The sequence below is a fragment of the Dama dama genome, chromosome 19 (genome assembly GCF_033118175.1).
Source record: "Dama dama isolate Ldn47 chromosome 19, ASM3311817v1, whole genome shotgun sequence".
NCBI lineage: Eukaryota > Metazoa > Chordata > Mammalia > Artiodactyla > Cervidae > Dama > Dama dama.
The window spans coordinates 80,805,596-80,831,740 of record NC_083699.1 but is presented as its reverse complement, the minus strand read 5'-3'; the positions used below and the strand labels follow the sequence as shown (position 1 = coordinate 80,831,740).

Genomic DNA, 26,145 nt, shown 5'->3' with positions numbered 1-26,145 from the left:
TTCCAAGTAGTATTCCACCACATTAAAGTTTGGTTTTCCTTTGAACTATAAATATTTTCCCATAGAAACGCTAGTACTTAACAATGAAAAATAATAACTCAAAATGAATCATGCATACCGCAAAACAAGCAGATTCTCCAGGAATTATGAGCTGTATATGCCCTGAAACTGCATTTTCACTGACCCCAGACTCCATCCATGTTTGTCCAAGCTCATTACAAGCCTTAATAGAAATAAGTGAAAAATAAGAAAGAACATTAGAAAAAAAAAGTAATTTACCATAAGGTTTTTTCATGAAAAACTGGAGTTTAACTAAATGAATTACAAAGAGTTTTTAAAAATAAATTTTAAGAAACAATAAAACTGTAAATAATGAAATTCCTTAGCAATTGGCACTCTCCTTAGAAACGTAACTGATAGCATTGAGGTAAGCAGTCAATAAGTACCTAATTAAACTGAACCAAAGTGTACTGGATTTCTTATTAGATTAATGTAAAACACTTTTCTAAAATAATTTTAGCAAGAAGAAACTGCAAAATGTTATTTGCAAAGTTGAAAACACAATAATTCAAAAGAAAAAGAATTCAGTTTTATTTTTGAGAAATCATGTGTGTAAGCTATTAATATATATTTATACATTTACTTATAAAAGTAACAAAAGTTAAAACCAAGGCTGACCAAGAATAAGACAGTATTATAAGATATTCATTTATTTAAAAAATTGTACATCAGAATTATCTGCTGTCTAATAGTTTCCTCTAGTGGCCTAAGACAGAGTAGGATACTGAAACATATGCCTTACCAGCAAGGCTAGACAGGTCCCCTTAGAATAAATTTCAGAAATAGGATGAGATCACATTAAGAATAAATAAAACACAATATCAAAGGGCTTAAATGAAGAACTACTTTCAGAATGTGGAATATATACTAACAGAATACACAAGAAAATAGCTAAACCCATGGGTAGAACACAAAAGATACTCACTGTATTTATTGCCATTCGAGCTTCAAAATTATCCACACAGCTAAGAACTAGGTCAACAGGTTTTCCTTCTTCTAATCCACCATTACTAGACAAAGAAAATAAATTTTATTGGGAAAAAATCAAGACACAAAACACAATCTAATTAGACTTTATTTGTTCAATCAACACATTTAGTCTTTCAGTAAATTTTTGAGTATAACTGTAACATAAAATTTAATATTAAAGACCCAGTATATATTAAGCATTCACTGTTACAAATATGATATCAATCATATTACACTATTTCTTATACTGTAAAGATGTACAGGGGTATAAGAAATATAAACTGTGTTCACAAAAATTACCATTTCTCTGTCAGCTTTTATAGACTTATTCATGTTTCACTACAAATGTAAATGTAATAAAAGTTAATTGAATACAATTTCAATAGTTTATGTCTGCAGAAAACCATATTCAGATAGAAATATAACCTATAACACAGAACTTATAATGGAGGACCCCTTGCTATACCATTATAACAGACATTGTGAGGCTTATATTTTATTTTGTTGTTACTATTGTTTTATGGATCATACATACTATTTACTGAGCTCCCACTATATAAAAATTACACAGAATATTAACTATTTTAAAAATAAAATATATATCAACCTTCTCATTGAATAAATTGATAGATTTTCTAATAATACTGAAAGTGAGCTGGACATTGTGCAAAATGCTCATAAATAAAATTTTACCTTATTCTATTCATGAAATGTTCAAAGTTTTCTACTGTGGTTATATTGTAGTTGTGTGCTTCAAAAAGAACATCAGGATTAATGTTCCTAGAGGGAAAAAGAGAATGATTATAAAAACTACAAGTAGAACAGTAAAAGAAAGCAAGAAAAAGCACTAAAAAGAGCTAAAGATCATTTAACAGATATTAGAGAAATGGGATTCAAGCAATTTAAAGAAAATCCAAAATCCTCTTCTACCTCTTTCATCCCACTGCAAGGACCAAGTTCAAAACATGTAGAGTATCAGAAGGATTACAAAAATATTCCCACAGTCTATGTGCTGGGAATTAGGCCTTTATCACCTCTGTTAACTACACAGTTCAGTCTAACAAAAGAACTTCTTTGCTTCTTATTCAATTCAGTGCAAGAACGCTTAGGATCACAAAGAAACATCCAAGAGTAAGAGCTGCCGAACTAGGTCCCTTGGGCCAAATCTGACTACCACCTCGCTACCTGTTTTTGTACGGTCTGCAAACTAAAAGTAGTTTTTATATTTTTAAATGGCTGCAAGCAAAGAAAAAAATCAAAAGAAGAACAATATTTCATGATGTGAAAATTATAAGAAATTTAAATTTTAGATTCCATAAATAAAGTTTTATTGGCGCACAGTTTTGCTCATTCACTTTTATATTGCCTACAGCTACTACAACTGTATAGCTGAGCAGTTTTGACAAAGACCATATGGCCCTCAAAGACTAAAATATTTACTATCTAGCCTCATAGAGAAAAAGGCTGCCAATCCACATCTTTATGAATAAGTGAAACCTGCATTTTTATAGAGGGAAATTCAGTTCCATTTATAAGTTAAGTGACTGAATACATACAGGAAGATTTCACCAATTTCACTGCCTTCAACTGCTATTCCATTTACCTCAAAGTATGTTCTGCTGCTTGAACTTTACTTAATCCTGCTTGATGAGGTTGGAAGAAAAGTCTATTCATATTGGCCAGTTCCACCTTGTCATAGTCAAAGAGTAGCAACTAAAATGAAAATAGTGGTAATCTGATGAAAAGTGTACCAAAAAAGAAAACAAAAATGACAAACTAGTTGGCTAATTAAAATTTGATGGGTTTAACTTTTTAACAGTAATAATATTAACTACTTTGAAAAACTAGATGTCATGTATTAACTCATTTAAGGATCACATGCAGTACTCTCATTTTAGAAATAAGACAACTAGGGTACTTGCCCAAAAGCCACTCAGCTAATATGTAGTGAACATGGGATTCAAATTGAGGCATTCTCAATCCAGCCTGTGGACCCTAACTACAATGCTGTGCTACCCCTCTAAATGATTAGCTCAAAAATTAATATTCATTCCATTTCATGGCAATTTTCACAAACTGTGCCAAAATCTTACTTCATTCCAATTATTGGCCAAAAGCCAACAACCCATTAGATAAATGAAAATTTTAAATAAGATAAAAACAAATGCTGTAACTTAAAACCATGGTATAATAATACAATGCCTTTCGTGAATATGGCACTAAATATACTCATGCCATGGCTCAAACATTATTCCAAACAGAATGATTAACCAGTTAATTGATATTTCCTGCTATATATTTAGGCATGACAGCATTTGTCAAACCTGTTCACACAACTTTAAAATGGCCAAAAGGTCCATTTCCCATCAGTAAGAGCAGGTTCAACTCAAAGATATCCGAAGTACTTTCTTCTTTTTTTTTAGATTATCTAAAATTAAATTTTTATTGGATGAGACTCAGAGTAGACTAGACATGGAAGGGGAAAAAGAGGATCAATGAACTTGAAAGCACAGCAGTGCAATTTATCCAGAGTGAAGAAAAAAAGAACCAAAAAAAAAAAAAAAAAAAGAATTGAGCCTCTAGACCTATGGAATAATTCAAAGCAGTGTAAAAGTGATATACTTCACTATAGTTGCCAAAGTCACTTCTTTATCTAAAATTCTGTGACTTTGTGATACAATTCTCAGTGTTCCAAATCTAACAATAAAAACAAAAATGGGATGTTCTTCTTCTCAATACAGAAACTAAAGAAAGTTAACCCAGCCCTTAGTTATCTTGCTAGAAAAGATATCACTTATATTCTCTATAACTTTCTAACCCTACTTAGTCTCTCCAAAATTCAGTTTATTTAAGCTCATTCAAACAATATTTATTAGGTCAGGCCAAGTATTATGTCTGAGTTTCAGCCTCATAGCTATATGAGTAAGTTGTAGGAAATCCTAAATTTAAGGACAGGAGGTGTGAGTTGTAACTCTGTCAATAATTAGCTCTGATTCTGGATAAGTCACTTTAACTGTTTAGGACTGTATCCCAATCTGTAAAATAAGGCAGTTGATCTAGATCTAGTGATCCAGGGTACCCCAGGAACTCAGGAAATTTTCAGGGATAAGAAGTGGGCTCTGGATCTCCAATCCTCCATTTCCCTACTTAACCACATGAAATAGCTTCTTATTTCTCTGTTCTATACATTGAAAAAAGAGTTCTGAAACTTACCTACGCAGATTCTTAGCTTACAAACTTGAGTACACTTGGAATCACTGTATTTAAAAATACAGATGTATGGGTCTTATTCCCAGAGGTTCTGATTACCTATTATGGGGTGCAGTCTGGACATAAGAATTTTTTTTTTAACATCCCAGGTGATTCTAACTACAGCAATATCATCTGGAGTTTGTGTTAAAATACAGATTCTGATTCAGCATGTCTTGAATGGGACCTGGGAATCTTCGTTTCTAACAAGCTCCCATGTGATGCTGGGACCAGACTGAATAAGCAGTTCTTAAAGCATAGTCCCTGGAATATCATCAGAACCACCTGGGAACTTGTTAGAAATTCTTAGGTCCATCTGAAACCTACAGAGTCAAAACCACTGGGTTAGAATTCAGCAATCTGTTTTAATAGGCCTTCAAAGTGACTCCAGGGCACACTCAAACCAGAGACCCACAAATCTTCATGATCTCTACCACCCTTGGTCAATCAACCAGGGCATGTCAGCTATAAGCAATTGTTGACAGGCATTTATAAACTTCTTGAAAGATATTAAAATGTTAATAAACATTTTTTTAGTAGTTTGGTGTTGTCTTTTCTATATTGATAAATAAGTGCCAATTTTGAAACCACTTTAAGAATCTGGGACATGGAATGGACCAATATATTAAAAAGGACTGATAAAGCAAGCATTTTCCCACAAAGTTTATCAAAATGATATACAATTGTGGAAAACTTTTATAGTCAACCACTATCTATCTAACATCATGGACTTTAGCTTTATAAATATAAGATTGGTACACTGATTTCTGGTATAAAGTCAACTTCTCCTTCCTCCTCACAATCACAATCTAAATCAATTTTAGAAAAAAGTATGGAACTTCCCGGTGCTCCAGTGGTTAGGACTTGGTGCTTTCACTGCCATGGCCTCAGAGTTCAATCCATGGTAAGGGAACTAAGATCTCACAAGCCTCACAGGGCATGACCAAGAAAATTTAGGGAAAAAAAAGAAAAATGCCTGGGTTAAAAAAAATCTGGCGCATTCAGCAGTTCAATTTAGAGAGTAAGAAAGGCACATGCTTTCCAGTTTGTCTTGTATAAAACAAGTTTTTTAAAAAATTTTGGGGATGTTTCAGTGTTTCACTACACTTTCAATTTAACAGTCTTCTTTCCTAAACTACTTTAATTAAAACACTGAAATCCAAATTGTTTATACATTATCCCAAACAAAAACATTCCTGAACACAATCAGATAGTCCTTATTTAATCAGCAGCAATATTAGTTTCCTCTTGGGTGGGTTTATGTCTTAACTGGTGTAGAAAAAACAATCTGAATGAATACATCACAAATCAATATGCCATTAGTAAGGAGAAAAAAAATCTTAATTTGTACCTTATTTACTCCACAAGTGAATGGGTTCCAAATACAACAGAAAACGAGAAATGCTTTTACCTTACCAATGCCACATCGTGTCAGCATTTCAGCAGTCACACTGCCAACTCCACCAACACCTACTATTGCTACAGTAAAGGTACGTATTTTCTGTAAAATGCAAAATTATATATGTGTTGGTTAATAATTCTTCACTGAAAATGTCACTGAAAATTATTTTCATTTACTGAAATCATCTTCAAAAATTTGGAAGAGTTTATCATACCTCATAGTCACTCACAATTCCCATTCGTTTCAAAGCCATCAGGCGGCTTAAAAAAAAAGAAAAAAAAAGTTTTAAAGTTTACAGTCTTTCAATTAATAGTGACATAGGTAGACATACATCATCACAGAAAATAAACTATAAGAGAAGAAACAGTGAGGGGAGCAGGGATTAAAAAAAAGATGTTTTAAAGTTTACAGTATTTTAATTAATAGTGACATAGGTAAACATACATCATCATAAAAAATAAACTGTAAGAAAAGAAACAGTGAGGGGAGTGGAGGTGGGAGGAGAAATCTTTCAGTTAACTAATCTTTCAGTTAGTTTCAGATGAAACTAAATCACCTCAGCAATTTTAAAAAGCACAGATGCCTGAGTATCCTCCAAGACAGAGCCTGTGCAATAAGATTTTTTTTAAATTCCTCATACATTCTAATGTGCAGTCATGATTGAGACCTACTGACTCAAATGTTAAGTTTCCAGATGAGAAAGGGTCAAAGTGAAATTTCAGCATTTTCCCATGCTTATTAGTTTATGTAAATATTTAATGTTTGATTCAGATTTAATATTTAACATCAGAATAACCTCATGACTGGAATTCTATTCACTTGTTGCCTCTGCCCACAATGGTAAGTCTTTTAGTAAATGCCTTTATTCCAAGGACTCTTAAGAGGTACTTTAGATATCTAGTTACCTTCTTCAGTCACCAAGCCAATCAAACTTTGGATGTGAGGCCTAACAATCTGTGTTTTAATAAGCTCCCCAAGTGACTGTAATGCACACTAAAGTTTGAGAGCCTTTACTGTAGATTACTTAATTTATTCTCCTGTTATGGTTGGAAGAACATCTTCCCAAAGCTTTGTAAAGGGTAAATTTTGGAAGGTAAGTTTTGAGACCTTGTATGTCTGAAATATTCTCTACCAAACTTCTTAAAAACGTTTTATCAAAATTTTATTCTTAGAAATATATTGTAAAATGACAAACTGGAGGGTATATAATTGTTGAAAGCTATACCTATACACACAGACACAAACACACTCTTAGTTGACAGTTTAACTAGATATATAATTTTACATTAGAAACAATTTTCCTTCAAAATTTCTAACATGATTTCTAGTTTCTGAAACTTCAAAATGTGCCTTACAGTGAAACTATTCTCATCAACTGTGCTGAGTACTTACTGGACTCTTTCCAATCAGAAACATATTTAAGTTCTGGAAAATTTCCTTGAACAATGTGAGGACTTCTTTGGTTGGTTGGTTGGTTTTTCCTGAACTTTCTGGAGCTCCTATTATTTGGAAGTTGGACCACTTGGACTAGTCCTCTACTTGTAATGTCTTTCCTCTATTGTCCATCATTTTAGTTTTCTGCTGTTCTCTGGATTTCTTTCAATGTTACTTTCGTTTATTGAGATTTTCACTTTTGCTATCATTCTCCATTTGTAACAATGATTCTTTTTGTAGTACTGTCCTATTCCATTTATACATATATCTTTCTGAAGGTATTAATGATAAGGTTGGGGTTGCATTCCCCTTATATAGTCTATTAATTTTGTTTTCTATCTTTCACATTAGGAGCTTCTCTCATCCTTTTTGCTCATATTTAAAAGTCAGACACTAATAAAGGCAAGGATGTAGGCACTGCTTATTTGACTTTGGGTTTCACTATAGCGTGATCTCAGAGAAGGCAATGGCACCCCACTCCAGTACTGTCGCCTGTAAAATCCCATGGACAGAGGAGCCTGGTAGGCTGCAGTCCATGGGGTCACGAAGAGTCGGACACGACTGAGCAACTTCACTTTCACTTTTCACTTTCATGCACTGGAGAAGGAAATGGCAACCCACTCCAGTGTTCTTGCTGAAGAATCCCAGGGACGGGGGAGCCTGGTGGGCTGCCATCTACGGGGTCACACAGAGTCAGATACGACTGAAGCGACTTAGCAGCAGCAGCAGCATAGCGTAATCTGGCTGGGCTGTTTAGTTGAGAAACCCACAATGTCAATGTCTTTCAGTCTTTCTTCTTGGCACTCTCAGATTCCCTAGAGAAGAATCTTTCAATTTACAGCCTGAAAAGTCTTCAAGCTGATCAGTTTTGGGGTGTTAAATGGAGAAGCAAGGCTGGGAGTCCTAGAATTCAGTATGTAAACATTTAGTTAATTCCCTTCCTTCAGGCATGAAGACTTGCTTTTATTATTCATAGAAATACTCTATTTTACTCTCCAATGAGTAAATCTCTAGTAGTCTCTCCTGACAGAGAAGAAGCATTTGCCTCGCTACTCAAAAGTGAAACAATGAACTTGGGTTGCTTCTTCAACAGATTTTCAGCCATCTCGTTTAGTCCTACCTTAAGCCCTTCTTGAAAGATCTATGCTTGTTCTGGAGCTTTGAGAGAATTCTATTGTATGAGTTGGGTTGCAGGCTTTAGGATCCAATTTCTTGGATCCTTTAAATCAGGATCATCTATCAGTCATCTGTCCCTTTCTAGTTTCTAAAGCTGTTTTACTATAATCATGTAAGTACAGAGACTCACCCATCCCCCAATTATTAACAGAAACTCGATATTTTTTTTCCCAGTGGTGATTTATTCCTTTTTAAAAATTATTCCTTTACTTTCATTTCAGTGAGATTGGGTAGACAGTGATATATGTCTGTGATCAGTCTGCCTCTTTACCTTGATACTGTCTAATCCTTATAAATAACCCTGAGAAGAATGCATTGCTGGAGAAGGAAATGGCAACCCACTCGAGCATTCTTGCCTGGGAAAGCCCATGGACAAGAGGAACATGGCAGGCTACAGTCCCTTGAGTCACAAAAGAGCTGGACAGGACTTAGCAACTAAACAACAACAGCAACATCCAATTAGTCCAGCAACACTTGTTGCAAAAACAATCCTCTTCATAAATTGCTTTGGTAACTTAGTTAAAAATCAATTGACCATATTTGTACGGATCTTTTACCAGACTTTCTATCCTAGTCCATAGAAATATTTGTCTAGCTTTATACTTACAGTCTTATTCTCTGCAAATTTAAAATGAAATTTTAAAATAGTTTCCTTTCCTTAAAAAAAAAAAAAAAAAGAATGCATCACAACCTCCTTTTATAAATGGGGTCGGGTGGGGGGAAGGAGGGGAGATTCATGTTAATTAACTTGCCCAAGATCAGTTAAATGGCAAACAATTATTTAGGGCTGGGTTTTGGAGCTAGTATTTAAAACCAGGTTTTCTAATTTTAAAGACTTTGCTCATCTTTTCATTTAGTTAACATGCTTCTAATTATATTCCTTACCACACAATTTTACAGTTACTTGCGTTCATCATTATTCTACAACCATTGAATCTCCCAAATTAAAACAAAAGGTCTTTGAGGGTCAGGAACTTTGTATTTCAAAATGGCACTTGATGCAATTAAAATAATGTAGAACACCTAGAAATCCCTCTATATTTTTCTGATAATCATGTGCTGTGCTTTATCATAATTCTTACCACTTATACTGTAATCCCAAGTTTACCTTTGTATTTCACACTTATCTGGGAACCACTGGAGGGAAATGACCATGTCTTTGTATTCCCAGTGTCTGTGCAAATAATAAATGGTAAATAACATTATTCAGGAGGGCTGGAAATGAAAAGGTGCTCACTAAATATGTGCTGAATGTACAACAATTCAAAAAATTGGGATGACCTTATCAAATTTCCATGTACTAGTACAGAGCTTTGGGTGTCAACTGCCATCTCCAAAGTAGCAGTTTTAATAAAGACAAAATGGTACAAATAAGATAGAAAATACTAAATGTTTAAATTTCAGTACTGAAAGATTTGTGGTTATTATAATGTCAAGGAATTGTCTCACGTTAAAATGATGTCTGAAAGATGATTCTAAACATATGATTCACATTCCTTTGCTTTTCTCAGAGGGAGCATTTCAAAATTTTCATTTTTAAAACTGAAAAATGTTTAAGCATGCCAAAAGGAATGAAAGTGACTAATGCTCAGTCATGTCTGACTCTGTCACCTCGTGGACTGTACCCCACCAGGCTCTTCTGTCCATAGAATTCTGCAAGCAAGAATACTGGAGTGGGTAACCATTCCCTTCTCCAGGGGATCTTCCCCCCAACACAGGGATCAAACCTGGGTCTCCTGCATTGCAGGCAGATTCTTTACCGTCTGAGCCAGGAGAGAAGCCAAATGGAATAGCTTCTACTTATTCTGATTAATGAGATGGTAAACCTTTCACATGTGTCAAGTAAAATACATGCACTATCATCAATTATATCTCAAAACTGAAAGAAAACAATTTTTTTTTAATGTAGTAAGATAAATGAGAGAAAAGCAAGAATCTGGCATGATTTAATTTAATGTAGGTCAAAATAAACTCTTCTGTAATTATACAACAATTATAATTTTGGCCAGGTTTTCTAGAACAAATAATATTGTAATTAACAGCTTTGTGCCTAAATACTGGGTCTGCATTTTCTGTTGCAATATATATGAAGTGAAGTCGCTCAGTCATGTCCTACTCTTTGCAATCCCATTGACTGTAGCCTACAGGCTCCTCTGTCCATGGAATTTTCCAGGCAAGAATACTGGAGTGGGTTGCCATATCCCTCTCCAGGAGCTCTTCCCAACCCAGGGACTGAACCCGGGTCTTCCGCATTGTAGGCAGATGCTTTACCATCTGAGCCACCAGGGAAGTCATATATATACATATGTATGTATATATATGTATGCATATATATGCATCCTAAGACTTTCACTGAGGCTTTATGTCATAAATAAAACCTTTCCTTAAAATCCAAATTCCTGCTCTTTGAAGGGAAAGAGCACATATCTTTCCTGTTTCACCTACTCTAAAACTGCCCAGTTTTTAGCCACACTACTTAATGGCTTATTTATTTTTACTGGGGAGACAGCTCCATGGGAACTTCAGAGCAAAACAAACCTAATGGCAGTCCAAGCCTTTTTAGCTACTGTTAGCTCTATGGCCTGCGGCAGGTCACAGCACCTCTCTAAGCCTAATTTATTTCGCCTACAAAATGGGGGTAAAATGACAGTAGCAATCTCCTAGGGTTGGGGTGAAGAGGAAAAGTGACAACACGAGCAAGGTGTTTAGCCACTGGTGAAAGTTCAGTAACTGTTACTATAATGCCTAGCATCGAAAGCTCTAAGAACTTTATATATACTTGTATTTTTCAATCTTCACAACTCCACAGAAAGAGATACTACAAGCAAGAAAGTGAAGGTAAGGAACTCTCACCAAGTTACTCAGTTGCTAAGATTTGACTCCAGTCTGGGCGAACGGTCCTTACCGTCAGTCACTACCCTACATTCAACCACTACCCTATATTCAACCTGATGAATTAACAAAATCTTGGGAAATGAATAAAGGAGAGGAAATGAAGAGGCGGACAGGACTGGTGAAGTCCAACCGTTTTAGAGCTAATCTAGCTGTTTCCACCACGCCAATTTAAGAAACACAGAAGACTTTATGAAGCTCCCAAGTTTAGCTTAGCAGGTTTTACATTTGGGGTCCTAGTCTGAAAGTTTCTACTATCAGTCTCATGCTGAGCGAGGAAGACTAAAAGAGGCAGGTGCTGCAGGAAAACAGATCCGTGTCCTCAGCAAGCACAGGAGCAGCACCATATGGCTGATTCAGTTGAGTTTTTTTAAAAGGAGAAAGAACACCTTTTGACCAGGACTAACACTTGGCCTTGCTCGTTTGGAAATAAGACCCTAGAAGAAGAAAAGGGAGGTGTGACCTGTCAGCTGGGCAGCAGCGAGAAGCGCCTCACTTCTGACCACCTAGAGACAGTGACCTCGCCCCTCTTCCGTCCCCGACCCGTCACGTAGCTCACCTGTAGGGGTTGGAATCCACCACCTCGGAGCTCATATTTGCAATGCGGGCCCGACCGCCTCCTCCGTCGCCGCCCCCCAGGGCGCGGCGACTTCTCTCCTGGGCCAGTTCCCGCTCCAGCTCTTCGACCCGCTGCTGCAGCCGTTCCACGGACTCGGCCATGGCTGGGACCCCGGCCGCCAGCGCTCCCAGCCCCGGCCGTCGCCGTCGTCGCCGCCCCACGCTGCTGGCCTGCTGGGCCCGAGAGGGATATGTGGCGAGTCACTTTGCTCAGGCTTTCCCAGCCCACAAACCTGGGGAAGCGCTCCCAGCGCTATCCGGACCGACACGTCTCGGCCGCTCCAGCGGGCCTCCCAGCGGGCCACTTCCGGTGTGTTGCAGTCAACGCTCCGCCTCAGGAAAAAAAAGGGAAAAATAAAGCCCCCTACTTCCCCTCTTCGCCCGGGCCTAAGAGTCCAGGCAGCCCTAGGTCCCGGGTCATAAGTGTCTAGAGCCAGCGGCCTGCGATGTTGCCTTTCCAACCTGGCGGCCAGGAAAAAAGCCAGAATCTTTTATTCCTAGGCTCGAGGTTTTGACGGGCCCTTTTCTGCACCGGACCCAGTAGGTCTTCCGCCTGCCAGTGCTTTCAATTTGGAGACGGACCAGGCCTTAGCGTTCTAATGATCTTGGTGACGAACGTGACTTTGCTTTCTTTAGAATTGAGGTCTCCAACTCTGAGGCTGACTGAAAACTTTAAATTCGAACACACAAGGCCCTTCTAGCATTTCCTGAGTAGAGCCCAAGTCCAGGAGCAGCTGGCCAGTGTTGCCGGCCAGCGGCACCTGGCGATGTGTAATTGGCTGGAGCCGCGGGCCCGCCTCCACCGGGCGTCTCGGCCTTGCCCCTGCTGTGGAGTGACGTTCTCCTAGACACACCGGATCCCAGGAGTAGTGGGTTCTGTGACTCTGTGGTCTGAAGCGGCAGCGTAGATCATGGAAAGCGGTGCCTCCCGCGAGTCCAACACGACCGAAGTGCTGCCCCAGCACAAGTTCGACTACAGGTTGCTGGACGCCTACCTACACCAGCACTTGCCCGGCTTTGGGACGGAGCCCGAGGCCAGGCTGACGGTTGCCCAATACAGGTATCGACCCCAGCCTTCTCCAGCAGAAACAAATCTGTACCTTGTGCTTTTCTTCCTCTGGCCCTGGGTGGTTTTCCAGTTTCCTCCACCCTGTTTCTTTTTCCGCAGTGACATACTCTGTCGGCGGGAGCTGCTGTCACTGGCTCCTGCCATTACATTCTGAGTGTTTCCAATTCCAGGGCGGTAATGGAAGCACTGTAACATTCACGATTCCAGCTATGAGAAGGAATCTTTGTTAACAGCTATATACTTTGAGAATTCACTGAGGCAGTTCAGATTGGAAGCTCTGTTAGATATAAAGAGGCCGTTCACTCAACCTTTGTTCTAGAACCTTGTTTTCCCAGAGAGGCGGATGTAATTCCCTTCACATTGGCCATATTCTTAGAGGCTTAGTTAATGGTATCAGTTGAGGGATCCGAATTCTTATCCTAGCTATTCCATTTAGCAAATCACAGCACCACATTGGGCTTTAGTTCTTTTTGAAATAGGGGAATGGAACTAGATGACGGTCCTGAGAGTACTGTCTGTTCTCCACAGTGATCTGCCTCTAGTCTGATGTTGTTGTATAATAGAAGGTAATTTACAAATAGACTTTGCTCTAAAAATGGCATCTTGATAAACACAGAACTATAGAAGCAATCCTGGCTTCCAGAAGAATTAGGTGTGTCACTTATTGACTGGGAATTTAAGTACCATGGTACATAAACTCTTTGATGACTAATTTCATAACCTGTAATAAATACTTGCCTGCTCTGTATAATCCTGATGAATGAAGTAATATAGATGAAAGGGCTTAATATTGTAACGCACTGTTTACCAGTGGCCTTATCACAGGGGTTTATTCCTTGACTACTGATTTCAGAGAAATTAAAAATAGTAGAAAGGTGATGGATCAGACAGGGTTTGATGGTGTAAAATGAAAAAGCACTATGTGGAATTCCCTAGCTGTCCAGTGGCTAAGACTCAGTGCTTTCACTGCTGGGGCCATGCAGTGGCCAAATTAAACAACAACCAAAAAATAAAAGGCACTGTGTCACATAGATATTATAGGATGAAGCAGCAGGTGGAATAAAAAATGGCAGAGGTTTCTAGCCTGAAGCCTTGTGTTGTAAACAAACTAATAGATCAAAGTTCAAATTGGCTATGGCAATCTGGACAAGTTATTTAACTCTTTTGAGCATTGAATCCTTCTTTGGCAAAGTGGAGATAATATTTATCTCCTAGGGTTATTTGAGAATTATCTGAGAGTTAATTCTGAATTTAAGTTGAATGGTAAATCAGAATTGTGCTTGATAAATGGAAAAACTAGTATAGGACTAGTTAGATAGATAGATAGTGTAGAACTATAGATAGTATAGAACCATCCCCACAGAGAATACACATTTATTTCCAGGACACACTGAAAAGTTTATAAAAATTGAAGACATGTTAAGCCACAAAAGAAGTTTCAAAAATTCAAAAACATTATTCTTAAAAAAAAAATTCAGAATATAAATGCCAAAAGTTTAAAAATCAACAGAGGATAGCTAATGAACACATTTTAGAAATTAGTTGATATGCAGATTAAACAGCCAATAATCTACAGAAAATAATGGAGTTTATCACAGTTCAGTATGCAAAAATCAATCAAATTTGTCAACGTTAGCAACAAAAATGTAAAGATATAAATTTCAGAAAGATGAAATTAATAAGAGCATCAGAAATATAATTTTCTCAAACATTAATAAAGTATTTGCAAGACCTTTGTAGAGGAAATTATAAAACTATTAGAACCTTAGAACTAAATACAATGAAAAATGCCATGTTCATGAATAAGAGAATTCAGAATTGTATGTTTCTCTTTTTTTTTTCCAATTGATGTATAGATTCAATGCAATGACACAGTCTTAATTTTTTCCCCTAATTTGAAAAATTACTCCTAAATTTTATGTGCAAGAGCGAAGGGCTAAAAATAAAGGAAAACACTCATGAGGAAGAACAAAGTGGGAAATATGAATTAAGATGGCTTATTTTTTCACAGAGATAGACAGATCAATAAAACAGAAGAGAGAATCCACAAAAAGACCCACATATGTATAGAACTTTGACATATGACAGTGCTGGCACTAAGAATCAGTCTTTGGAGAGTTGGAGAGAGAAGAGATTTTTCAGTAAATTATACAAGGATAATTATTATGTATATGAAAAAAATTGAAATTAGACCCTTTCCTTACTCTTCCTCACACAGTTCCAGGTTGATTACAGATGAATGGTAAAGGCAAAACTATAAACATTTGCGGACTTCACTGGTGGTCCAGTGGTTAAGAATCCATGTTGCAGTACAAGGGACAGTGGTTCAATCCCTGGTGCAGGAAGTTCCCACATGTCTCAGAGCAACAGAGCCAGAGTACCACAACTCCTGAGCCTGTGCTCCAGCACCCAGGAGCCACAACTCCTGAGCCTACAACAAAGAGCAGCCCCCCACTCACCACAACTAGAGAAAGCCCATGTGTGGCAGCAAAGACCCACCACAGTTAAAAAATAAATAATAAAAAAATAATCTCTTAAACTGTAAACATTTGGAAGACATATACAAGCTCTTTAGACTGTGGAGTGGAGAATATAGTCTTTAAAAAGACAAAAGCGCAAACTTTTGTGAAGGAAATGATTGGAAGAATCCTTAAAATGAAATTATAGATGAAAATATTTTTAATGTATACAATGGATAAAAGTTAACCTCCAGAACATATGAAGAACTGCAATAGCTCAACAGAAAAATGAGCGAAAGACTTGAAGACACTCAGCCTCATTCAGTTCAGTTCAGTTCAGTTCAGTCGCTCAGTTGTGTCACTCTTTGTGACCCCATGAATCACAGCATGCCAGGCCTCCCTGTCCATCACAAACTCCTGGAGTTTACTCAAACCCATGTCCATCGAGTTGGTGATGCCATCCAGCCATCTCATCCTCTGTCGGCCCCTTCTCCTCCTGCCCCCAATCCCTCCTAGCATCAGGGTCTTTTCCAGTGAGTCAGCTCTTCGCATCAGGTGGCCAAAATATTGGAGTTTCAGCTTCAGCATCAGTCCTTCCAATGAGCACCCAGGACTGATCTCCTATAGGATCGACTGGTTGGATCTCCTTGCAGTCCAAGGGACTCTCAAGAGTCTTCTCCAACACCACAGTTCAAATGCATCAATTCTTCGGTGCTCAGCCTTCTTCCCAGTCCAACTCTCACATCCATACATGACCACTGGAAAAACCATAGCCTTGACTAGACGGACCTTTGTAGACAAAGTAGTGTCTCTGCTTTTTAATATGCTATCTAGGTTGGTCATAACTTTCCTTACAAGGAGTAAGCAAAGTCTTTTAATTTCATGGCTGCAGTCACCATCTGCAGTGATTTTGGAGCCCCCAAAAATATAGTCTGACACTGTTTCCACTGTTTCCCCATCTATTTCCCATGAAGTGATGGGACTGGATGCCATGATCTTAGTTTTCTGAATGTTAAGCTTTAAGCCAACTTTTTCACTCTCCTCTTTCACTTTCATCAAGAGGCTTTTTAGTTCTTCTTCACTTTCTGCCATAAGGGTAGTGTCATCTGCATACCTGAGGTTATTGATATTTCTCCTGGCAATCTTGATTCCAGCTTGTGCTTCTTCCAGCCCAGTGTATCTCATGATGTACTCTGCATATAAGTTAAATAAGCAGGGTGACAATATGCAGCCTTGATGTACTCCTTTTTACACTGTAATAATTGGGGAAAATGCAAAATAAAATGACAAGATACCATCTCATAGCATAATTTTTGACTTAAAAAAAATCTTATAATATCATGCAGAATATGAGATAACAGGGACGCATCCACTATTGGTGAGGGTGGCACCCTGATGCTGGGAAAGATTGAGTGCAGGGGGAGAAGGGGTCGACAGAGTATGAGATGATTGGATGGCATCACTGATTCAATGAACATGAGTTTGGGCAAACTTGGGGAAATAGTGAAGGACAGTGAAGCCTGGCAAGCTGCAGTACATATAGGGTCACAAAGAGATATGATTTAGTGACTGAACAACAACACAACAACCTTGGAAAACAATTTGGCACAATCTTGTAAAGATGAAAGATACACATGCTGCGTGACAAAGCATTTCTATTCCTAGTTGTATACTCCTGAGGAATTCTTGTACTAGGGTATCAGGAGATAATCTACAAAAATCTTTGCACTCTTTGTAATAGTAAAAATGCAGTAATAAAACAACATTCATCAATTAAAGAATGGATTAATAAATTGTAGTATATTCACATGAAGAAACACCATACAGCAATGAAAATTATTCAACTGCAGCTATATGCAACAACACAGAAATAAAAACTGGACAAATAAACAGTATATTGTTTAAGGGGATAAACTTCAAGGGAATGATAAATAAAAATCAAGATGGAAGTTACTCTGAAGAGAGATGGAATTCTTTGGTGGTCCAGTGGTTAGGACTCAGTGCTCTCACTGAGGTGGCCCAGGTTTGATCCCAGGTTGGGGAACAAAGATCTTGTAAGCCATGTGGTGCAGACAAAAAGCAAAAATAAAAAATGAAGGGAAGGATACACGGAGGGCGTTAGAGATGGTAATTTTTTCTTTCTTAAATTGTGTAGTGAGAACACTGGTATTTGTTGTGTTACTTTTCTTTTAAATATTATTTTTTACCTATGCAAAATTTAAATCATATTAGAAATAAAAATATTTTGACTTAATAATGAAGATGTTGTATAATTTGATGCAACAAACCCTGAGATTTCCAGGTATGTGTATATTATGTGCCTGGCACTGCTTCAATCACTGGGAATTTAACAACAACAAAAAAAAGATCCTGCCTTTTTGGAACCTGCATTCTATCTGGAGAAGACAGACAATAAATAAAATCACTTTCTAAATATTATAGTGTATGAGAAAGTGATGTGTATTATGGAGAGAAACAAAGGAGAATAGGAAGTGTTTAGGAGGGGGAAGCAGAAAGGCCTCAGGGAGAAGGTGGCATTCAGCAAGGAGAGAGAGGGATGTAAGCCTTGTAGCTATCTGGGGAAAGACTATTCCAGACAGAGGAAAGAGCAGGGACTCTGAACGGGGAGTGTGCCTAGTGGGTGGAGAGAATACAAGCCAATGTGCCTGGAGTTGCGTAACAAGGGCAAGAGAAATTTTGTCGGCTTTTATAAGGGCTTTGGCCTTTACTCTAGTTGACACTCTTCCCAGGTGGTGCTAATGGTAAAGAACCTACCTGCCAACGCAGGAGATGTGAGAGACGCAGGTTCTATCCCTGGGTCAGGGAGATCCCCTGGAAAAGGAAATGGCAACACACTTCAGTATTCTTGCCTGGAAAATCCCATGGACAGAGTAGCCTCGTGGGCTACAGTCCAAAGGGTCACAAGGAGTCAGACATGACTGAGTGACTAAGCACACACTTAGCTGAGATGGTGAAAGATCAGGGATTTGGGGCAGAGGAAAGAAGTGATTTGTTTTTTTTTAAATAGAATCTCTTTGCCTATTTAAACAGAATCTGTTTGCCTATTATGTTTGACTGAAGGAGGCAGATAAAAGGAGACCAGTTTGGAGTGTATTGTGATGACCCAGTAGAGAGGAATTAGTGGTATGGACCAGGGTGGTAGTGTAGGATAAGGGCAAAGGGGTCATATTCTGGATTTATTTTGGAGGATTTATGAGGGATCAGATATGGGATATGAAAGAAAAAGAAGAGGAAACCAACAGTATTCCATTTTTGTCTTGGCAACTGGAAGGATGGAATTGCATGATATCATTGCAGGATATCATTGCATGATAATGCAATTAAGTAGAGATGACTGTAGACAATTAGATTGGAAAGGAAATATCAGGAACTTGGTTTTGGAATGTTGAGTTTCAAAGATGCGTTTTAGACATGGGAGTGGATATGTAATAGTAAGCAGGCATATATACAAATCAAGAGGTCAGAGCAGAGATCTAAACTAGTCACATACATTTGGAAGTCACTGAGATATAGAAGGCATTTAAAGCCATGAGATCATAAAGCTTACCTAGAAGATGAGTCTACATAAAGAGAAGGTCTATGAACTTATTCCCAGGAATCCCAGTATTAAGAATTGAAGAATTAAGGAGGAACATACAACAGAGTCTCAAAAGGGGTGGCCCAAGAGGGGGAACCATGATCTGATACCATAGCAGTACTAATGACCTTGAAAAAAGTCACTTCACTGGAAAGATAGGAATGAAAACTTGATTGAAATGGGTTCATGAGAAAATAGGAGAGGAGGAATTGGAGCAAACAGTGTAAACATTTTGAGTTTATACTCCTTGCTCTAAAAGGGGTATACATAAATGTTTTATGTTTTTTGGGGCTCCAAAATCACTGCAGATGGTGATTGCAGCCATGAAATTAAAAGATGCTTACTCCTTGGAAGGAAAGTTATGACCAACCTAGATAGCATATTAAAAAGCAGAGACATTACTTTGCCAACAAAGGTCCATCTAGTCAAGGCTATGGTTTTTCCAGTGGTCATGTATGGATGTGAGAGTTGGACTGGGAAGAAGGCTGAGCACCAAAGAATTGATGCTTTTGAACTGTGGAGTTGGAGAAGACTCCTGAGAGTCCCTTGGACTGCAAGGAGATCCAACCAGTCCATCCTAAAGGAGATCAGTCCTGGGTGTTCATTGGAAGGACTGATGTTGAAGCTGAAACGCCAATACTTTGGCCACCTCATGTGAAGAGTTGACTCATTGGGAAAGACCCTGATGCTGGGAGGGATTGGAGGCAGGAGGAGAAGGGGACAACAGAGGATGAGATGGCTGGATGGCATGGACGCTTGGTGATGGACAGGGAGGCCTGGCGTGCTGCGATTCATGGGGTTGCGAAGAGTCGCACGACTGAGCGACTGAGTGTTTTATGTAGAGGGCGAAGTGGGGTCAAGAGAAGTCTTTAAAAAAAGAAAAAGGCAGCGTGTTTGTATGCTAATGCAAGTGATCCAAAACAGAACGAAAAATCTGGGGAAGAGAGAAGGCTAGAATGAGGTCCTTGAGTAGACAAGAGTAGAATGGGATCTAATTCACAAGAGAGGAATTGTCCTTCAAAAGAAATGTAGACATTCTCCTACAGACTCTGCAGGGAAGAAAGAGTATATGGATATAGATGCTTCTATGCCATAGAAATGGTAGTGTAACCTTGTGGAAGTTCTCACCTGATTGTTCACATTTTCTCTGTGAAATATGAAGCTAGGTAATCAGCTGAGTGAAGATGGTGGAAGAAAATATTGGAGGTTTGAAGGGAGAGGAGGAATTGTGAAAGAGTCATCTAAGAGAATGGGAAATGAATGAAAGGACTAAGGAAATATATTTTGATTGCAGCATGGTTCACTTTGAGTTTCATAGTCATGAATTTGAAGTAAGAGTAGTTATTTTAGTAGGTATTATTGATCCTTTGCCTAGATTCTCTTGGATTTTACTGTTACCATGTATACCCTGGTTTGGTGGCTTCTGCCACAAGTAGCCAGCACATATGGCTCTTTTACAGACTGTCCTTGCCTTCTGGAGCCTCTTTTGCCCTGAATGTTGTAGTGCCCAAGATGGCTCTTAACCAGTGACTCATGGGTTCAGGAGTATGAAATTCCCACTATTTTTGTTTTAGATATAAGACAACTCTCAGGTGTACCTTACACTGTAGAGTACCCTTTTTATTATTAAATCAAGCTGAAGTTACCCTCTAAGGAACTTTGTCTCAGATCATAATTTTGCTTAGCATTCTCCCCTTCCCTGACCTGCTTCTCTCAATTCCTTATTGGTTTCTTAAGCATTTCCTTACTAAGTCACTCGCACACAAATCTCTCAGGATCTGCTTCTAGTGGACCTAACTTAAACAATAATTATGGCTGTGTGTTTCTTTCTCCAACTATATTCAGTTATATGAATGCAGATTTAACCAGGATGGGGGACTCCAAGCAAATAACATGAGGTAAGAGAGGGCAAGTTTATTAAAGATGTATTCAGGGGAATAGTTATATAACTGATCATCGAATTTAAGCTAGTTAAGGATGGATATCATGGGGAAAGGGAGGAACTGAAGGCCATGAAAAGGTAGTATGATTAATGGTTGGTAGGTAGGTCCAGGGATCAAAGAATTGTTGAAATTGAGGTACTAGGTGTGTGAGTGAAAAGAGATTTTGGTCAGAGTTAGAAATGCTTAAAAAATAGGATAATGCCATGCTTGAGTTGTTGATATTGATATAAGATGTGTCCCAGGGCTTTCCAGGTGGTGCTAGTGGTAAAGAACCCGCCTGCCAATGCAGGAGACAGAAGAGATGCTGGTTCGATCCCTGACTCAAGAAGATACCCTGGAGGAGGGCATGGCAACCCACTCCAGTATTTTTGCCTGGAGAGTCCCATGGACTGAGGAGCCTGGGGGTCTACAGTCTGTAGGGTCACAAAGAGTCAGACATGACTGAAGCGACTTACCACCACCACGACGGTGTGTCCCATAGAATGAGTAACTGGTAGTATAATCACTGGAGGTGAGAATTCAAGGAGCTGATAAGCCTAAGAAGGAATATCTTTATGGATTTTGATGCCATTCATAATTAGGATGGGGGTAGAGTTTTGGCCACCTGATACAAAGAGCCAGCTTATTAGAAGACCTGATGCTGGGAAAGACTGAAGTCAGGAGGAGAGGAGGACGACAGAGAATGAGATGGTTGGATAGCATCACCAACTCAATGGCCATGAGTTTGAGCAAGCTCTGGAAGGTGTTGAAAGACAGGGAAGCCTGGCGTGCTGCAGTCCATGGGTTCACAAAGAGTCAGTCATGACTGTGCGACTGAACAGCAAAGTGTTAGTAAGAGTGAAAATCCTTAGGCACTGAGGGAGAACGATCTATGAATTAGTGGGTGACTGTAACAAGAATGGGTAGAGGGTGGCAGAGTCTCTATGACAGGAAATTCAAAGCTGGGGGAGAGGTGTTTAAACAGGATGAAGGGCAGAGAGCCTGGAACTGGCAGTGAGGATCAAGAAGGACACAGACTCCATTTCCAGGTCACTGGATGAGTGATGGGGGGCAAAATCTACCACATAAGAGACAAGGGAAACAGGATCCTCATAGAACATTCAGGTTTTAGTTAGAGCAAGAAGGTGAAGGGTCCTTTCGGAGAAGAGATTGGAGCTGTATGTGATTGTGGTGCTGAAAGACAGTGAGTTCCAGGGTGCACAATGTAAAGGTGTTGGGAGTTGGGGGCATGAGGGTCGGAGTGAGAGAAGAAGACTAAATAAGGACTGTATAAAGCCTTATGGGAATTAGAATGCAGTGGATAAGTGGTGACATGAGCATGTAGGTCTGTTTTTTTGATAACATAAACAGAGATAAAGAGCATAATGAGACCAGTCCTGGTGGTTTTCAGACAGCAGTGCCATGAGTGATGGGAAGTAGGAAGAGATAGGTGTTTGGCAGTGGGGATAAGCAGTCTTATTCTAAGTACTCTGAGTTAACTTTTTTTTTTCCCCCACAACTGATGCCAATATAAAAAAGAGCTTTGTGTTTTGACGTGAATAGACTTTCTACTTATTTATTATGTACCTGTGTTATTCTCTTTCTCTGTGTGTATTTAAGTATACAGATGTCTATTTGTTGTTTTTGTTCAGTTGCTAAGTCATGTCTGACTCTTTGCGACCCCATGAACTGTAGCACTCCAGGCTTTCCTGTCCTTTACTATAGCCCTGAGTTTACTCAAACTCCTATCCTCTGAGTCGATGATGCCATCCAACCATCTCATCCTCTGTCACCCCTCCTCCTCTTGCCTTCAATCTTTCCCAGCATCAGGGTCTTTTCCAGTGAGTCAGCTCTTCGTATCAGGTGGCCAAAGTATTGGAGCTTCAGCTTCACGACCAGTCCTTCCAATGAATATTCAGGGTTGATTTCCTTCAAGACTGACTGGTTGGAACTACTTGCTGTCCAAGGGACTGTCAAGAGTCTTCTCCCGCATCACAGTTTGAACACAAAAAAAAAGCTCTTCAGCACTCAGCCTTCTTTATAGTCCAGCTTTTACATCCATACATGTAAGAGCTGTATGGAAAAACCATAGCTTTGGCTATATGGACCTTTGTCGGCAAAGTGATGTCTCTGCTTTTTAGTACACTGTCTAGGTTTGTCATAGCTATTCTTTGAAGGAGCAAGCATCTTTTAATTTTGTGGCTGCAGTCACCATCTGCATTGCTTTTGGAGCCCAAGAAAATGAAATCTGACCCTGTTTCCATTATTTCTATATCTATTTGCCAAGAAGTGATAGGGTTGGATGCCATGATCTTCCTTTTTGAATGTTGAAACCAACATTTTCACTCCTCTTTCACCTTCATCAAGGCTCTTTAGTTCGTCTTTGCTTTCTGCCGTTAGAGTGGTATCATCTGCTTATATGAGGTTGTTCGTATTTCTCCCAGCAATTTTGATTGCAGCTTGAGCCTTATCCAGCCCGGCATTTCACATGATGTAACCTGCATATAAGTTAAATAAGCAGAGTGACAATATACAGCCTTGATGTACTCCTTTCCCAATATCAAACCAGTTCATTGTTCCACATCCAGTTCTAACTGTTGCTTCTTCTTCTGCATACAGGTTTCTCAGGAGACACGTAATGTTGTTTGGTATTCCCACCTCTTTAAGAATATTCTACAGTTTGTTGTGATCCACACAGTCAAAGGATTTAGTGTAGTCAATGAAGCAGAAGTAGATGTTTTTTGGAATTTCTTTGCTTTTTCTATGATCCAGCGTATGTTGGCAACTTGATCCCTGGCTCCTCTACCTTTTCTAAATCCAGTTTGTACATATGGAAGTTCTTGGTTCACATACTGTTGAAACCTAGCTTGAAGAATTTTGAGCATAATCTTGCTAATGTGAAATGAGTGCAATTATACGATAATTTGAACATTCTTTGGCGTTGCCTTTCTTTGGGATCAGAATGAAAACTGACCTTTTCCAGTCCTGTGTCCACTGCTGAGTTTTCCAAGTTTGCTGGCATATTGAGTGAAGCACTTTAACTGCATCATCTTTTAGGATTAGAAATAGCTCAGCTGAAATTCCATCACCTCCACTAGCTTTGTTTGTAGTAATGCTTCCCATGGCCCACTTGACTTCACACTCCAGGGTGTCTGGCTCTAGGTGAATGACCACACCATCATGGTTATCTGGGTCATTAAGAGCATTTTTAATACAGTTCTGTGTATCCTTGCCACATTTTCTTAATCTCTTCTGCCTTTGTTAGGTCCTTGCCATTTTTGTCCTTTATTGTGCCCATCTTTGCATGAAATGTTCCCTTGGTATCTCCAGTTTTCTTAAAGAGATCTCTAGTCTTACCCATTTTATTGTTTTCCTCTATTTCTTTGCATTGTTCACTTAAGAATGCTTTCTTATCTCTCCTTGCTATTCTCTGGAACTCTGCATTCAGTTGGGTATGTCTTTCCCTTTCTCCTTTGCCTTTCGCTTCTCTTCTTTTCTCAGGTATTTGTAACGCCTCCTTAGACAAACACTTTGCCTCCTAGCATTTCTTTTTCTTGAGGATGATTTTGGTCACCACCTTCTGTACAATGTTATGAACCTCCATCCATAGTTCTTTAGGCACTCTGTCTACCAGATCTAGGCCCTTGAATCTATTTATCACCTCCACTGTATAATCATAAGGCATTTGATTTAGGTCATACCTGAACGGCATAGTGGTTTTCCCTACTTTCTTCAATATAAGTCTGAATTTTACCACAAGGGGTTCATGATCTGAGCCACAGTCAACTCAAGGTCTTGTTTTTGCTGACTGTGTAGAACTTCTCCATTTTGACTGCAAAGAATTTAGTCAATCTGATTTTGATATTGACCATCTGGTGATATTCATTTGTAGAGTCATCTCTTGTGTTGTTGGAAGAGGGTATTTGCTATGACCAGTGCATTCTCTTGGCAAAATTCTGTTAGCCTTTGCCCTTCTTCATTTTGTACTCCAAGGCCAAACTTGCTTGTTACCCCAGGTATCTCTTGACTTGCTGCTTTTGCACTCCAGTCCCCTATGATGAAAAGGACAAATGTCTATAATTTTAATATGCTAAATAGTTATAATTTAATTAATATATTAATTATAAATAGTATATTAAGCAGCTCAAATAATGATTTTTGAAACTGTCACTGAGCCAACTTCCTAGAAATCAGAGTCCTTCAAACTTCATGACTCTGTGGAATGTGCTGTATTGTGTTTTGTTCAAATTGGTTGATTTTTGCAGTCATGGATCCAGAAAAGGCACCTCTGGAGAGATGAGCCACCACTTCCAAGAAATGCCCAGCAAAGCACCTATCATGATGCCTGTTCTCTGGTACACTGTGGTGGAGTTTTGGATCCTCTCCAGCTCTTTCTGCTGATACTAAATTCTTCCTTCTCAGTAATCTGATTCTTGGCCAGCCATTTGTTGCTTCCATTGCAATTGTCAAGAATCTTCTGACTTCCTTTGATTCTGCCTTCACATCTCTTCTTCTACCATGGCTCTGAATCCTAGTTTGGAGCAAGTTTTTGGGGGATATTTTGCCTCTTCTTATCTCTAGCTTTGTATTTTTAAGTCTTTTGAACTATATACTCAATATTTTCTATGCTTAAACACCATGATATTAGTCTTTTCGTCTTCTCTTTTCTCGATCTCTAATCCACAGCAAATACATTTGAGGAGCTATCGGCATCAATATCAAAAGTTACTACTTCAAAGAATGCTGTAGCAGTGCCTGTGAGTTCAGTTGCCAAGCTGATTGTTATCCTGCATCATTGCTCACTCAATTCCATATACTTCAGTGAGCATACCAAGCTGATTATAAGAGTAGATGTGAAGGTCTAAGTCCACTTGGTATTAACTGCTTGCTATGGTACACTTGGTCAGAATAGTCATGACTCCACAAGTGGTTTCAAAATTAAAGAAAAAGGAGTGATATCAAAGAACAGCAAATTCTGAATAACTTCAAATTTATCTCCAGCAAGGGACAAGATGGCTACCTGCAGTTCAGTTCAGTCACTCAGTTGTGTCCGACTCTTTGCAACCCTATAGACCACAGCACGCCAGGCCTCCCTGTCCATCACCAACTCCTGGAGTTTACTCAGACTCATCTCCATTGAGTCAGTGATGCCATCCAACCATCTCATCCTCTGTCATCCCCTTCTCCTCCTGCCCTCATTCTTTCCCAGCATCAGGGTCTTTTCCAATGAGTCAGCTCTTCACATCAGGTGGCCAAAGTATTGGAGTTTCAGCTTCAATATCAGTCTTTCCAAAGAA

At 38.9% G+C, this 26,145-nt stretch overlaps 2 protein-coding genes across 4 annotated transcripts in view; one reads left to right on the top strand and one right to left on the bottom strand.

Annotated features, from left to right (window-relative positions):
* Nucleotides 1-12,169, bottom strand: part of UBA5 (ubiquitin like modifier activating enzyme 5) — a 31,312-nt gene extending 19,143 nt beyond the window's left edge. The window contains exons 1-7 of the mRNA XM_061167602.1: nucleotides 11,742-12,169; nucleotides 5,895-5,940; nucleotides 5,690-5,779; nucleotides 2,633-2,742; nucleotides 1,723-1,809; nucleotides 986-1,070; nucleotides 119-223 (exon numbers count right to left, since the gene is read on the bottom strand). Of these exons, the coding sequence (XP_061023585.1) occupies nucleotides 119-223; nucleotides 986-1,070; nucleotides 1,723-1,809; nucleotides 2,633-2,742; nucleotides 5,690-5,779; nucleotides 5,895-5,940; nucleotides 11,742-11,902 (684 nt within the window). The 5' untranslated portion in view covers nucleotides 11,903-12,169. The remainder of the gene's footprint in view (nucleotides 1-118; nucleotides 224-985; nucleotides 1,071-1,722; nucleotides 1,810-2,632; nucleotides 2,743-5,689; nucleotides 5,780-5,894; nucleotides 5,941-11,741) is intronic.
* A 212-nt stretch (nucleotides 12,170-12,381) lies between these two features.
* Nucleotides 12,382-26,145, top strand: part of ACAD11 (acyl-CoA dehydrogenase family member 11) — a 99,536-nt gene continuing 85,772 nt past the window's right edge. For 2 of the 3 annotated variants that reach the window (XR_009697038.1, XM_061167600.1), the window contains exon 1: nucleotides 12,382-12,860. Coding sequence is in view for 2 of the 3 variants with exons in the window: in XM_061167600.1 (XP_061023583.1) it covers nucleotides 12,712-12,860 (149 nt within the window). In the remaining variant the exon portion in view is untranslated. The remainder of the gene's footprint in view (nucleotides 12,861-26,145) is intronic. The other variant, XM_061167599.1, reaches the window with a different exon arrangement.